Source organism: Maniola jurtina, chromosome 17, assembly GCF_905333055.1.
Source record: "Maniola jurtina chromosome 17, ilManJurt1.1, whole genome shotgun sequence".
Taxonomy (NCBI): Eukaryota; Metazoa; Arthropoda; class Insecta; order Lepidoptera; family Nymphalidae; genus Maniola; species Maniola jurtina.
In genome coordinates, this window is record NC_060045.1 from 10,394,123 (window position 1) to 10,407,332 (window position 13,210).

The 13,210-nt window shown below is 37.2% G+C and overlaps 2 protein-coding genes across 4 annotated transcripts; one reads left to right on the forward strand and one right to left on the reverse strand.

Annotated features, from left to right (window-relative positions):
• Window positions 1-26: 26 nt before the first annotated feature.
• On the forward strand, window positions 27-3,167 carry LOC123873511. The gene is made up of 2 exons (XM_045918367.1): window positions 27-185; window positions 263-3,167. Exons 1-2 carry the CDS (start codon window positions 159-161, stop codon window positions 734-736), a joined length of 501 nt encoding a protein of 166 aa, XP_045774323.1. The 5' UTR covers window positions 27-158; the 3' UTR covers window positions 737-3,167.
• Window positions 3,168-3,871: 704 nt separating this feature from the next.
• LOC123873508 (PAT complex subunit CCDC47) lies at window positions 3,872-11,217 on the reverse strand. 3 transcript variants are annotated; one of them, XM_045918363.1, is made up of 11 exons: window positions 11,060-11,217; window positions 10,107-10,252; window positions 9,038-9,138; window positions 8,120-8,224; window positions 7,266-7,440; window positions 6,825-6,958; window positions 6,280-6,438; window positions 5,887-6,077; window positions 5,248-5,401; window positions 4,525-4,659; window positions 3,872-4,090 (listed from the first exon to the last, which is right to left on the reverse strand). In XM_045918363.1, the coding sequence occupies exons 2-11, from the start codon at window positions 10,246-10,248 to the stop codon at window positions 3,986-3,988; spliced, it is 1,401 nt and encodes a 466-aa protein (XP_045774319.1). In that variant the 5' UTR covers window positions 10,249-10,252; window positions 11,060-11,217; the 3' UTR covers window positions 3,872-3,985. The 3 variants fall into 3 exon arrangements, with proteins under 3 accessions (XP_045774319.1, XP_045774320.1, XP_045774318.1); XM_045918364.1 differs by lacking the exon at window positions 11,060-11,217 and adding an exon at window positions 10,810-10,831; XM_045918362.1 differs by lacking the exon at window positions 11,060-11,217 and adding an exon at window positions 10,686-10,796.
• Between the last annotated feature and the right edge of the window lie 1,993 nt (window positions 11,218-13,210).

Here is a 13,210-nt window from a genome sequence, read left to right on the forward strand (position 1 = left end):
ATTAATAATGCACTTTAGAGTTTAGAAAGAAGTAACAATGGCAACTCAAATTAAATGTCATCGGTCATCCACTTCCACTTATTATTATGACTTTTTTGTAATGTTTATTTTCGCACGGTTTTTGCATATTTCAGAAATATCGCTGAGATCTAGCCACGATGAAATGCAATGAATACGAAAAAAGTGTATGTAACTTTGTGACATAAATAGAAAGCGTTCGCGGTCGCATCGCGGCTTTGTTATCCCGATTGCTTGTTTACAGAGAGCTCGCCACCACATGAACCTGGACAATTTAGATAAGGCATTACACGATTTGGGCATGTTGAGTGCACTAACGGAGGCGCGGCGTGAATATTTACGTGAGTCTAGATCTAATTTGGGCGTAATGCGTCTTAACACTCGATACGTGTCGAATGTCACCGTTGGGTATTGTATGAAACGGAGTACAAACAAAAACAGACTTTGCCCGTATGTGTTGCCCGTCAGGCACAGAACTAAAAGTGAAAACTCGGACGCGATGGGTTGCGACGCGAGCGATTCGAGCTGTGACTTCAAATACTTGTTGGAGCCTTCCACGAGTACCTGTTCACGAGAGAGCGACATGAAAAGTCCAGCAAAGCGCTGCCAGTCGCTAGAGAATCTCAACCTCACGGCAGAAGCCCCACCGAAGCCCGAAACCTCACCTGATATGGACTGTGTGTCGACGAGGATTCAGAAGTTACAAGTTGATGAATGATATTCAAATTAAAAATCATCCCAATATAGTTATATACATGTCACTAAACACACACACATTGTAACAATTTGCAACTGGCAGGATATTGTTCTGAGATTCCTTAAGTTGGTTACAGCATGTGTACTATGGTGGTGCTAATTTGGTACACAAATCTCTAAGTTTCAATAACAGCAGTGCAATGTTCCAAGAAAATAAAAAAACCAACACATGTTTAGAAATTTTGTAGAAACAAATTAGCACCTTAATGTTCACAATTTAATTTATCCATTCAGCACCTATATTGTACTAGATAAAGTGGAAATATAGTGGATAATATGATAAATCAATAATGCCCGTGCCGTAATACATATATTAACATTTCTCTAGTCCCTGTCAGTTTGTATGTTGTCTGGATTACCGTGATTTGTGACTAGTAAATGTTAGAATTTCAGTGATAATAATATGGACTATTGATGTATTTTTCTGTGTACGCATTTGTATGATAGTATGAAAGAATAGTAAATACTGATCATAAATGTTCCTAGATGGTAAATTAATTTTGCATGTTACTCTGGAACACTGTATTGTTTAGTTAGGAGTTTTCAATTATGAAGCAAATTGCTCAACAGTTTTGTTAAGGCTTGTACACACACAGAGTGACAGCAACTGCATGGCAGTATGTCACACTGAACAGGTATACAATTTGTAATACACAGTACTGTATCAAGCAAGTCACACTGCAGTGGAGATTAAATGGCTTCATACAGTTCTTTGTATTACAACTTTATGGAGCTGTGTTTGACACATCACCACTGCACATGATGTGTATGGCCAAGCCTTTAGCATATTATTTTCTATAGACACTTGTGCTAATTTGCTAGTACAAATCTCTAAACAAAATTGATAGATGTAAAAGTAATGCTATAGTTTTTGACAGATGCAGAAAAAGATGTCACTATTTTTAAACCTGTCCTTTGTTTAGAGATTATGTACAATAGAATTAGCACTAGATACTATACCATTATATTAATTTCTTCCAAAATATCTCACTTTTATTTTATGAAATCAAAAACATGAAGTATTGAATTTTTACACTTGTTATTTTAATAAAGAGGTTGAGCTGATATTTTCAAAATATTTAAGCTAATAGTGACCAAGAATGTTAATTTTGCTTAGATTATTATTTTGGTCTGAGGAACTTACTTAACTTACTATTCATCAAATAATAAACCACCATCGTCATCACCTGGAAGTTGTAGTATTTTTATAGTTACCTATGTTAAATAGTTGTGATTAATGAGAACAATTTTATTTTATTGTTGTCACTAATGTGCTCACTTCACGTTGGCCTAACGCGGTCCGCCGCAAATCTTGATGTGTGCACCAAACCTGTTTAGTCGGCAAGCTGGCACGAGAGCGATAGGCTAAAGCGGATAGAGCGATAGTGGGGACGAGTCATAAGATGTGTATTTTATTTTAAAAGACTTCCACTTTGAGAATATTGAGTTTATTTATTTTGTCATTTAAATTGTAAGTGTTTTTACAAATTTCGTGTGATTAGTGCTGTACTGTAAATGGTTGTTATTGGTAAGTTAGAACGATCTCATCTGTTGCAGCTTTGTAACATAGACTAAAAGAAAAGATAGATAGGAAATTTTAAACCCCCATAAAGCCTGCTCTACACTGGCGTGCGAATCATGGCGCGAAATATTAGCGTGGATGGTTGTTTCGCGCCGCGATTTGCAAACGAGTGAAGAGCGTGCAGTGCGTTTTAGTTGCGTGTTCGCTTCAACTGCATCCATGGAATTGTCGCCTAACACAGAATAAAGACCCTAAAGCAAATAAGTATTTATGTACAAAGCAGTATGTTGCGTCATTGTGGCATGACGCAAACAGTGTTTAAAACACTGTGTCATTTAAAAAGAAACAGTTTTAAACATGTTTTCTGATCTGGTTTTAAACAGAATGTCTTATCTTCTAAAATCTTTAAAAATCTAATCTTTTTAAAAAAGCCAAAAGTGCTGATTGTCACTGAGGTATTGATCAGGTAAGAATGGAAAATCTGTTTGAAACACAGACAATTACTTAACAGATTTGAGGAAACATTTAAAGGATATTATTTCCATAAGAAAAAGCTTCTTAGTAAAATATCTATTACGAATTGCTTGCCAAATCAAATGTCTTAATGATCTTAAATTGTGGCATCACACAAACACAAACTGGCTTTACTTAAAATGTTTTCGAGATCCATCTATCTTTTTTTCTTTAGTCAGTACATTAATAGTAGGTAATAAAATTATTTTAAAAGAGTCAAAGTTCACTTCTCACAACCACCGTTTTGCTTTTGTAACTTAGAAAATAGTTGGTAATAAATAATATGTTTGTTAACATATTTTGTTATTTTGTTTTCTTATTTTAACAAATATTTTAAATAAATATTGCCTTGAAATATATATAGCAGTTTGATTATTATGTTTTCAAAATCACGCTTAAATCTTTCCAAAAGCTGTAACAGCCTTGTAGATTTAATCACTGATCTTATGAATTATTGGTAATACAAATAAATCCTGCGTGTTGTCTATTTTTTTGCTGAATGTTATCCAAATCTGTATAGCCGCTTCTTTTTCATAGCTGCTGTGTCATGATAACAATTAATTGAATGTATAGAAAGACTACTGAACAAAAATTGTGTTCCATAGAGGTCATAGTTCATTGAAACTACCCAGCACCCGACCTGCATTGCCTCACCTCGCTACGGAGAATGTAGCGAGCGTATGTAGTATGTACATCACACTATTATTATAAGAGAAAGTTTGTATGTATGTGTGTGTATGTGTAAGTTTGTTACTCCTTCACGCAAAAACTACTGGACGGATTGGGCTGAAATTTAGAATGGAGATAGATACCCTGGATTAGCACATAGGCTACTTTTTATCCCGGAAAGTCAAAGAGTTCCCACGGGAATTTTAAAAAACCTACATCCACGCGAACTATCGCGGGTATCAGCTAGTATAAGTCTATATGAAAAATAGTAACCGTACGAGGCGAGGCGGTGCAGGTCGGGTGCCGGGTTGCTCTAATAAGCTATGACCTTCAAGCTGTAAAACCAAACTCAGTGCGGTTAATTCTGATTATCTATTAGAAAAAACAATAGGCTATAATTAAATCACTTTATTCACTTGACTGTCGCTGTAACACTTAGGATAGGTAACAAAAATCTGTTTAAATAATATTGCATTAAAATTATTGCTCATCGATGCACTGATCGGATTACAAAGCCTTCACTTTGAGTTGTTTCATTTTGGGCGCCTTGCGTTTCTGCTGGCGCTTTTGTTCTTTTAACTCCCAACGGCGTTGCTTCTCTGGGTCGTCCTCCTATAACAAGCAGGACATTAAATTAAAAAAAAAAAAAACACTACAAAAAAGCAGGTCAAGTGCGAGTCTCGCACACAAAGGGATACATCTAAGACTTCTATCTAGAACACTGCAAGTTAATGACGGACAGCGCCATCTATATGTGATTTAAATGATTTAATAACCTAATTAATATATTTTCTTGAATAATTTTCTTGTGATGTAAACACGAAGTCAGGGTTTTCGGATTTTTTCCTTTACTTGTGCTATAAGACCTCTCTACCTGCCAAATTTCATGATTCTAGGTCAACGGGAAGTACCCTATAGGTTTTCTTGTGAGACAGATAGACAACAAACTGATCCTATAAGGGTTCCGTTTTTCCTTTTGAGGAAGGAACCCTAAAAAAATTAAAAACCATAAACAAAATACAATAATAAAACAAGGCAGTACTCACTGCCAGTATCTTCTCCTTCTCTTGCTTTCTCTTCTCTTCTCTCCTCAGCGCGGCTTGCTCCTGCCTGGCGGCGTGTGCTCCGCGCACCCACGCCTCGGCCGCCTTCTGACGACGCTTCTCACATTTGGACAACGCCTGAAAAAATTTAAAAGATAATTCATATTAATAAAGCGAAAGCGTGCTTGCTACTTATCTTGTCGCGGTCAAACCGCTTAACCGATTTTGAGGAAAGGTACAGGGATAGCCGGCATCCCGGAGATAGACATATTGGCTAGTTTTTATTCCAGAGAATGAACAAAATCTAAAATCTACGCCGATGAAATCGCAAGGCATCATCTAGTTTAATAAAAAAAAAGTCTTTTTACTTTTTCAGGGCCTATCATATTGAAACTGTAGGGTATAGAAACAAGACAGCGTGGTTTCCTAGAGCGGGCTTTGACATCGTAATGTCCTAGATAACGGGCTAAATAATAGCTGGACGAAGCAGAAGCGAAAACTGACACACTTTCGCATTTACATTAGTGTGGATATTACTATGAGGTACCGTGTGAAATAAACTACGAAAAGATTCCGAAGGCATACTTCTAGGCAAGCACGCTTCATCTTAGGCTGCATCATCACTTGCTAACAGGTCTGATTGCAGCCAAGCGCTAGTCTATACATATAATTAAAAAAAAAATGAAGGAACATTTAAGGTATGTACGTCAGTTTAAGAATGTGTACCTCTTTGCTCAACCGCAGCCTCTTGATCTTGTCTAGCAAGTAGAACACGAGCAGCAGCAGCGGTCGGACTTCCTCGCCGCCGCCGTCGGGGCCCAACGCCAGGCTGACTAGCATCACTCGCTCCGTGTCCGGAGGCTTGGTCGCTACTGTTTCCCTGTACAAAAAATGTTCATGCAAATCTGAAGTTTCACTTCTTTCGCATATACAAAATATACACTAAAGTGAAACTTCAGATAGCTTCAAAAGTAAGTCCACCATCTCAAAATGACAACCATTTCAAACCTAGAAATGGGTGTCATTTTGGTAATCAGCAACCTGAGTTACCTTGAAAATTATATACTCTTATGCATTTTTCAAAAATGTATCTCCGTTTTGTAATTGAAAATGGATAATATCCCAGAAAAAATCAGAAATGACATCCAGTACCAATTTTTTTTACTAGATTTGAAAGTCTTGCTTTGGTGGCTGTTTTGCAATATAGTAAAGAACCACCTTTAAATCAATTGGTTAAGCAACGTCGCTTCAGCCCATCCGACATTAGTGAAAGCACAATGTAAGCCACATTGTGTTTCTACTGCTGTCGGATGGGCCTCCGATAGCACTGTTATTATTTACAAATTCATTTTAAAACACACTCACTCCATCTGTTTGGGACCGCAATAGCGGTCGGACACGTGTATGTATTGCACGTTCTTGTGGTACTGCTCCAAGGCGGCAGTGACCCGCGCGTCCAGCAGCCCCGCCGTCGCTTCAGCGCATTCCGACAGCACCGAGAGCGCTGCAGGGAGCCCGTGCTTGTCGCCTGGCCGCTTCTCCGGGCAGAACATGCTCTGTGAAAAAAGTTACAGAACTCAGTCAGTCAATAAAACTGACACGACAACTTCTAACTGAAAAGTCAACTGTAAAATCAAGGCACAATGTGGCTTGTGACACGGACGGATTTGCCATTCCTTCCAAGATATACCTTGGTAAATGCCAAGTAGCAGGGACCAGCCTTTCAGGGAATTTCATTAAAAAAAAAAAATACTTTACCAGGTCCTGCATTTCTTTAGCGAGGCGGGTGGCGATCTTTTTCTGCGCAACACACAGCACGTAGGGGTCGCTGTCGTCTTTGCCAAGTTCCACACGAATGAGTAAAGTGTCCGGAGTGGGTCGCACTACCCCTAATAGCACGTGCACAAGATCTTGACGCTGTAAATAAAATCTAATATTATTATCGGGAATGTGCACGATCTAGCGTCATCGTAGTTTTCGTATCATGCATCGTCTAAAGTCTAGACTCTATGATTCTAAACTCCTAGTCAATCACTACATGATTATTTTCTAGGGAAGTTTCTTTTTGTGTCGGCTTGTTTATTGTCCAGTATTCCGATTTTCTTTAGCCTTGTTAGTCTAGTGTACTGTTTGTAATCTCGTTTTTAGTTTTCATGATTTATTTAGTTAACCGTCTAGCTACCATTTGGTCTGTTGCATCATTTATCTTCATAATATTCCTTCTTCATTATCTATAATATCACTAGTGAGATTGTAATATCACGGCTTTGACAATATAACTGCAGCATATTATAATATTATACCTTTATAAGTTTCAGTGTAAGAAGCATTCCCTCACAACACTGTCTACCGCTACACCACATGGTGAAACAGTGCTCGGCCTCCCGGCGCCACCCGCGCTCGTCGCCCGCCGCGACCACATCATGACCGGTCTCACCTGGTGTGACAATACCTTCATGAGAATACAACACAATAACGCGACGGGATACGCCGGTTTCACGTCTACAAGAAATAAAAAACACATAAAATTACTATAAAAAGATGGTAAATTCACAAAAGATGTGAATGGGCAGTATCGTGTTGAGTCGGAAATTGATTTCAATAGAAGTGTCGATTACTGTCCGTGCGTGCATGCGTGCGTGCGTGCGTGCGTGCGTGCGTGCGTGCGTGCGTGCGTGCGTGCGTGCGTGCGTGCGTGCGTGCGTGTGTGTGTGTGTGTGTGTGTGTGAAAAAGAGAAACTTACCGACTAGAGTAAAGTTATCGTCCAACAATGGCTTATGTAACTTCAGGAAGTTGGTTGCAATGGACGTATTCTTGGCGCGCCCAACTGCGTACGCGAGCGCGTACGCCGCGAGCAAGCAACAGAGGATGCCCTCTAGCCAGTAGGCGTCCCATCGTGGACGCACCATTATAGGAACCTACAAGAAACAGCTATGTAGTTGTATATGTAGTTCGTGAGGTCAATATGGCAATCGGAGTTGGGACTCCCAGCACATCCACACAGCACTATGAGCCAACCTGGTGCGAGTGTTGTGCGGGTATGCGGGGCGTCCCTCCCTCCACGATTGCTATATCAACCTGTCGCGAACTATACATAGTACAGTTGTACATAAATATTAATAGGTAACATGGTTTAAAAAAATTCTATCCATAGGGAACACTGCGACAAGGATAGTATTTTAGACCTGGCAATTTAGTAAATTCTCTTACCTAAATCAGTGATTCTGACGATTTAGTTTAATCTTTTTAACTAAATTGACATAAGTACTACATTTTTATTTGTGCACTTAAACTAAAAATGCTCTAATGTTCTCATTTTAAATGAAATCATAATGAAATGAATTTCATGACATATGTTCAAATATAACTATGCGATAAAATTAAGAAGCTTGTTGAAAAGTGTAATTGCATGTTTAACAATAGAATAACGATTAAGAAACGATGATAATTTAGTTGTTTTAGCTAGTCACAGAAATTTTAAAGTAATCATAAGTACAAAGTTTTTTTTTTTGATATTTCTATATGCTATCTGCAATCAGTCATTTATGTAAGAGTGTGTTAAGGGTAAGTATAAAGTAGTAAAGTAAAGTTACATACCTTGGAAATTGTAATCTTGGGTTGTTCAGAACTTTTAGGAGTGGTGTCCTGGAACCCTTCAAATTCCTCGGGATCTTGGAAATGTTCAAACTCACTGTCCTCATCCTACAAGAATTTTAGCAAGATGAAAATGGCACTTTTATGTTATTAAATGATGTATTACATATACATATATTTAGTTAGTGATTGTTTGTTATAGGTATAGCACATACCTTGCGGTAGTGGAGCAATGCAGGGGGGTGACAGTTGTCATAAGTTGACCAGTCACTGAACTCTCGCGTCACGCCATCACACCCTCTCGCACCGCTCCACTACAGGAACCTACTCAGTTATGCGTTATGCCTGTAGTTTTGTTAGGCTTATAGATTTTCTGCTTTTTTTTTTCTCTCTTGTCTGGCTTTACAAAGATTAGCCAATTTCAAGTTTGTAGTTATTTGTAACAAGTTAGTTAAACTATACAAGTATGGACCCCGTCTGTGCCGGCGCTCGATGACATACGCACGGCACCCCCTTAGAGTGCTTTCCAGTCAGTTTTAACAAAAAAAAAACCCTCCAAAAAGGCAGAGCACGCCCGCCAGCTAACACCAACACAGACGAAGTCCCTGCCTACAGCTCTTAACAGGATTTTCTGCTATACATTATAGTCAAACTTTAGTAAATAGGATTTATATCATGTAACTATACAATACCTCTCCTAAGTGGATTTAAGTTTATTAAAAATCCCATGATAACTCTGATTTTTCAGCACAAAAAGCAACCTATGTTACTCTTCAGGTACTTAACTATAGTCATGCAAAAAATCACAATAATCTGTTGTGACATGATTGAAGGATAAACCAACAAACAAACACACTTTTACATATATTATTAGTATGATAGATATCATAATAAACTACAGAGTCAATTAATATACAATACCTCAACTATAATGTCATCATCTATATCAATATTTGCTTCAAATTGGTCTTTGTTTGGTGATAATTTTGGCTTTAACACTGGTACATCTTCATCGCTGAAATCTAAAAATCATTTATTTTTTAATACACTCTACAGCATCAATAAATAGGTTTGGAATACTCTTCCGCGATCTGTGTTTCCTACTAAATTCAATCCAGATATCTTTAAAACAAGAGTAAGATCTTCTAGGTAAATGCACCCCATCTTAGGTCACATCATCACTTTTCATCAGGTGTGATTGTGGTCAAGCACTTGCCTATAATAAAGAATACAAAAATAACAAACAAAATGCTTGTCATTAGTGTATTGAATAATTATAAGTACCTAGTAGTTTGTTGATTGAATGTTCAATTGAAAGTTCAAACAAGCCAGTTTGGATTTACATATTTAGTCAAATTATGTAGAGTACTTTTTTCTCTTTATTTAATTGGGGTCTTTATGTAAAGCACTTATAGTAAAATACAGTACTGGGCACGAAAAATTGCACAACCTTTAGAAATAGATTTCAGCTATGTAGTGTGGTCTCTTTCACTCATACCTATATGGTTTTTTATCAATCTCTCTATGACTAAGAGCTGTTATCTCTTACAAAAGTTCGATTTGCAATCTTTCCTGCTGGGTACTGCTTAGGTGCGGGATAAGTAAAGTAAGGTTATGAGATTTTAAGAAAGAAAGCAAACCATTGCACTTTTCAAAATTAATTATTTCACATAGGTACATTATTCCTGATGGACACAGCATTAAAAAAAAGTAAGGTATTCTCGTACCAAATTTTGTCAAAATCGGTTAAACAGATGGGCTGTGAAGAGCTAACACACTTTCGCAATTATAATGTCAGTATGGATATATAATCCATGTGAAGTTGAGACGGGCCGCTATACCCTATCTTCAGTATGAAGTTAGTATAGTGCTCTCTCTGTTTGGCTCTATCATAATGTTTTATTACGTTAGAGAGAGAAAGAGTGTTATTCTAACTTCATTCCGCATATAGAGTATAGTTCATAAATAAAGAAGTCCAAAACATTCTAACCTCCATCCTGGGCTTCTTCATCATCCACCTCAAACTGTTCAAACTCTGCAAAGTCATCATCCTCTAATGTCTGGTCTTCATATGCCTGTGTAATATACACACTGCATAGCAACAGTGTTAATGACAAAATTATTATACGCATGTTCCTGAAACAAAATAATACAAGTAACTATTGAACTTTTTAAGAAGCTCAAGGCTGCAGCACTATATTTTTTCCTATAAATGTTAAATTATAACCTCCACATCTTTGATTCATTGTAAATAGTTTTCTAGTGCCCTTCTCAGAGATAAATGTTGCCGTCATCGTCATGATCCACCCATCGCTGGTCCAGTAACAGGTTTCCTCTCAGAATGAAAAGTATTTAGGCCACAATCAGTGCAGATTGGCAGACGGATAGCAGTGATAGATGTAATAATATCCATCTATCACTGCACCTATGTGTCCACAGCTTTACAAACAACATAGGTCATTTAGAATACAAACCCAGTTATGAACTACACAGATTTTTTGTATTATCTGATCAATATTTTAGCTAACTCTTAAGTTAAACTGTAAGTTAACTATTTGAATAAATTCACCTTGATGATAAGACTAGGTTATTACAATTCATGGCCAATTATAAATACAAGTCATTGAATTATTTAATTAATTTAACGCAAAAACCGTGCTCTATAAAATGGTTTCTTTAAACAATGTATGTACAATGTTAAAAGACGAATTTATGACCTACTTAAGAAAAGTATTTATGACACGAAAATATATGTGTAGACGTACTTTAACTGTTTCGGATAGTTTGTAGGCCAGTTATCTCTTTCTCTATATAAACATAGAGTGAGGGTACTGTGTGTTAATTTAAAAACTTAAATTATTTTTTATATAGGTACGTGTAAGCACTGCATGTTTTTTTTATCCTATTGAATGAATGAAACATTGATAAGTTACTATTACTTACCTGTTGAACAGAACTCTCCTGAACTTATATATTAAATCAGTACATTTAATTTAACTTATTTATTTTTAACGAAATACGAAGTTTTATCTTAAAATAACCACTTTATTACATAGCACAGCACAATAATAACTATTCTGTTCTCTTCTGTCATTTCACAAAAACTATTTTAACCTTGCTGCAATACTTCTTTACTATTGGTCAAAATAATGAACTGTCAACTCTTGCAGCCAATCACAAGCGAGTATACATGTAAATGTTCATAATGGATAATTTCTGCAATAGAAAACATGCAGCACTTGACATTGACTTTTGGCATACTTGTCACCTCTTGTCACATGACACCAGATTAAAAATGTTGCTATCATAAATATTATGATTAAGACGTTGAATCCAGACGAGAGGAAAAAAAAAAAAAAAGATGTTGAATGTTTATTGGACTTCGTCTGTATTGGTGTTAGCTGGCGGGCGTGCTCTGCCTTTTTGGAGTGTTTTTTCGTTAAAACTGACTGGAAAGCGCTCTAAGGGGGTGCCGCGCGTATGTCGGCTTGCGCCGGCACAGACGGGGTCCATACTTGTATAGTCTAACTAACTTGTTACAAATAACTACAAAGTTGACATTGGCTAATCTTTGTAAAGCCAGACGAGAGAGAAAAAAAAATGTTTACTATATAATATTGTTTTTTTTAAATAGCGAGCAAAGTGGTTAAATTATTTTATTAAATTTTGTGTACCCCATCCTGACAAGCAGAGATCGACGACCAATACAGCCACTCCAAAGTAGAACAGTACAATAATAATAAAAACCGGTCGATTTGGACTCGCATACCAAGGCTTCGTAACTTTCATACACCAACGTATCAGATTAGATTCTTGCTCATACAATAATCCCTATCTATGCATTAACCACCACTCTATACATATTGCGCACTATTGCGCCTCTGCCCTCTACTTGCAGCCATTCGCAGCATACGACTTTACTTTACTCCCCAAGGGCGCCATTTGACGGAAAGTGTTCACTGGTCAGTGGCATGGTCAGTGGAGTCAAGCCATTGACTCCATTCGCCATCATTCGGCGCGCTCGGTCTGCAGTGGCCACATAGAGTTTTACTTTATCATAAACCTAGCACACTACATATTATTAAGTACCGTTAAACATTTTAAACAGTACTATAATACTCATTACTCGTATACTGCCTGATTCCCAGAAACTATAAGAAACACTAAGCACTATAAGCAGTCCTTAGTCACTTCCTTACTAAGTACATAGGTACCCTCTTAAGTTACTTAAGTAGGTAGGTACCTACCTACCTAAGTTACTAGTTCTTGTATCTGGCACTTGGCTCAGAGTATTAAAAAAATGTGCATTGTATGATTGATTTGATAAAAATAAGACCACCAATTAGACTGCTCCCAGAACTGGTTGGACGGGTTAATCATTGTTGTCATTGCTTTTTTAATTAAAAAACAAAAATTAATGCCGCTGCATTAATTAGGTAGGTACCTACCTTGGTACCTACCTACTTAATTGAAAATAAAGAAATCTTTTACTGCATGCCTTCTTTTACAGAACCTAATTGTAATTTATGGCCCAGTAAAGATTTTTTTTCATTTTCTTATTTTCTTTTCTTCCTTTTATAGCGCAACTCACACCGGCAGAGCTGAAGCGTTTTTCTCTCTTAACAACTCAGCTCAAACTATTTATCGTCGTATCCTACGAATAGGTACAGTTTCACAACAACGGTCGGAGCGATGTTTTTTTTTTGATGATTTGAAATATGTTTGAAATCTACTCTTAAGAGGATTCATCAGCCCTGAATCAATTTTTAGCAATTTTTACCCCTTATAGTTTGTTAATCCTTGCATTTAGGTAAAAACTTACTTATACTGAAAAAAAAACGATATTTCCTTTCTCGCGGCGAGGCCTCGGCTAGTAATTAGTTTCCTCGTTAAATTTGGTACTCCAGTTTGGTGCCCGGTAGTGAAAAGACGATCCGTTGAAATGATGGACTAAGAGACCAGGGTTCGAAACTGTGTCTATTTCAGCCCGCGCTGCCCAACCTTAATAACCGTTGAGGAAATAAATAGAAACTCACGAAGATCGACATAGAAATAGGATTTTCCAATATAGTTATCCTATCTACCTACACGAAT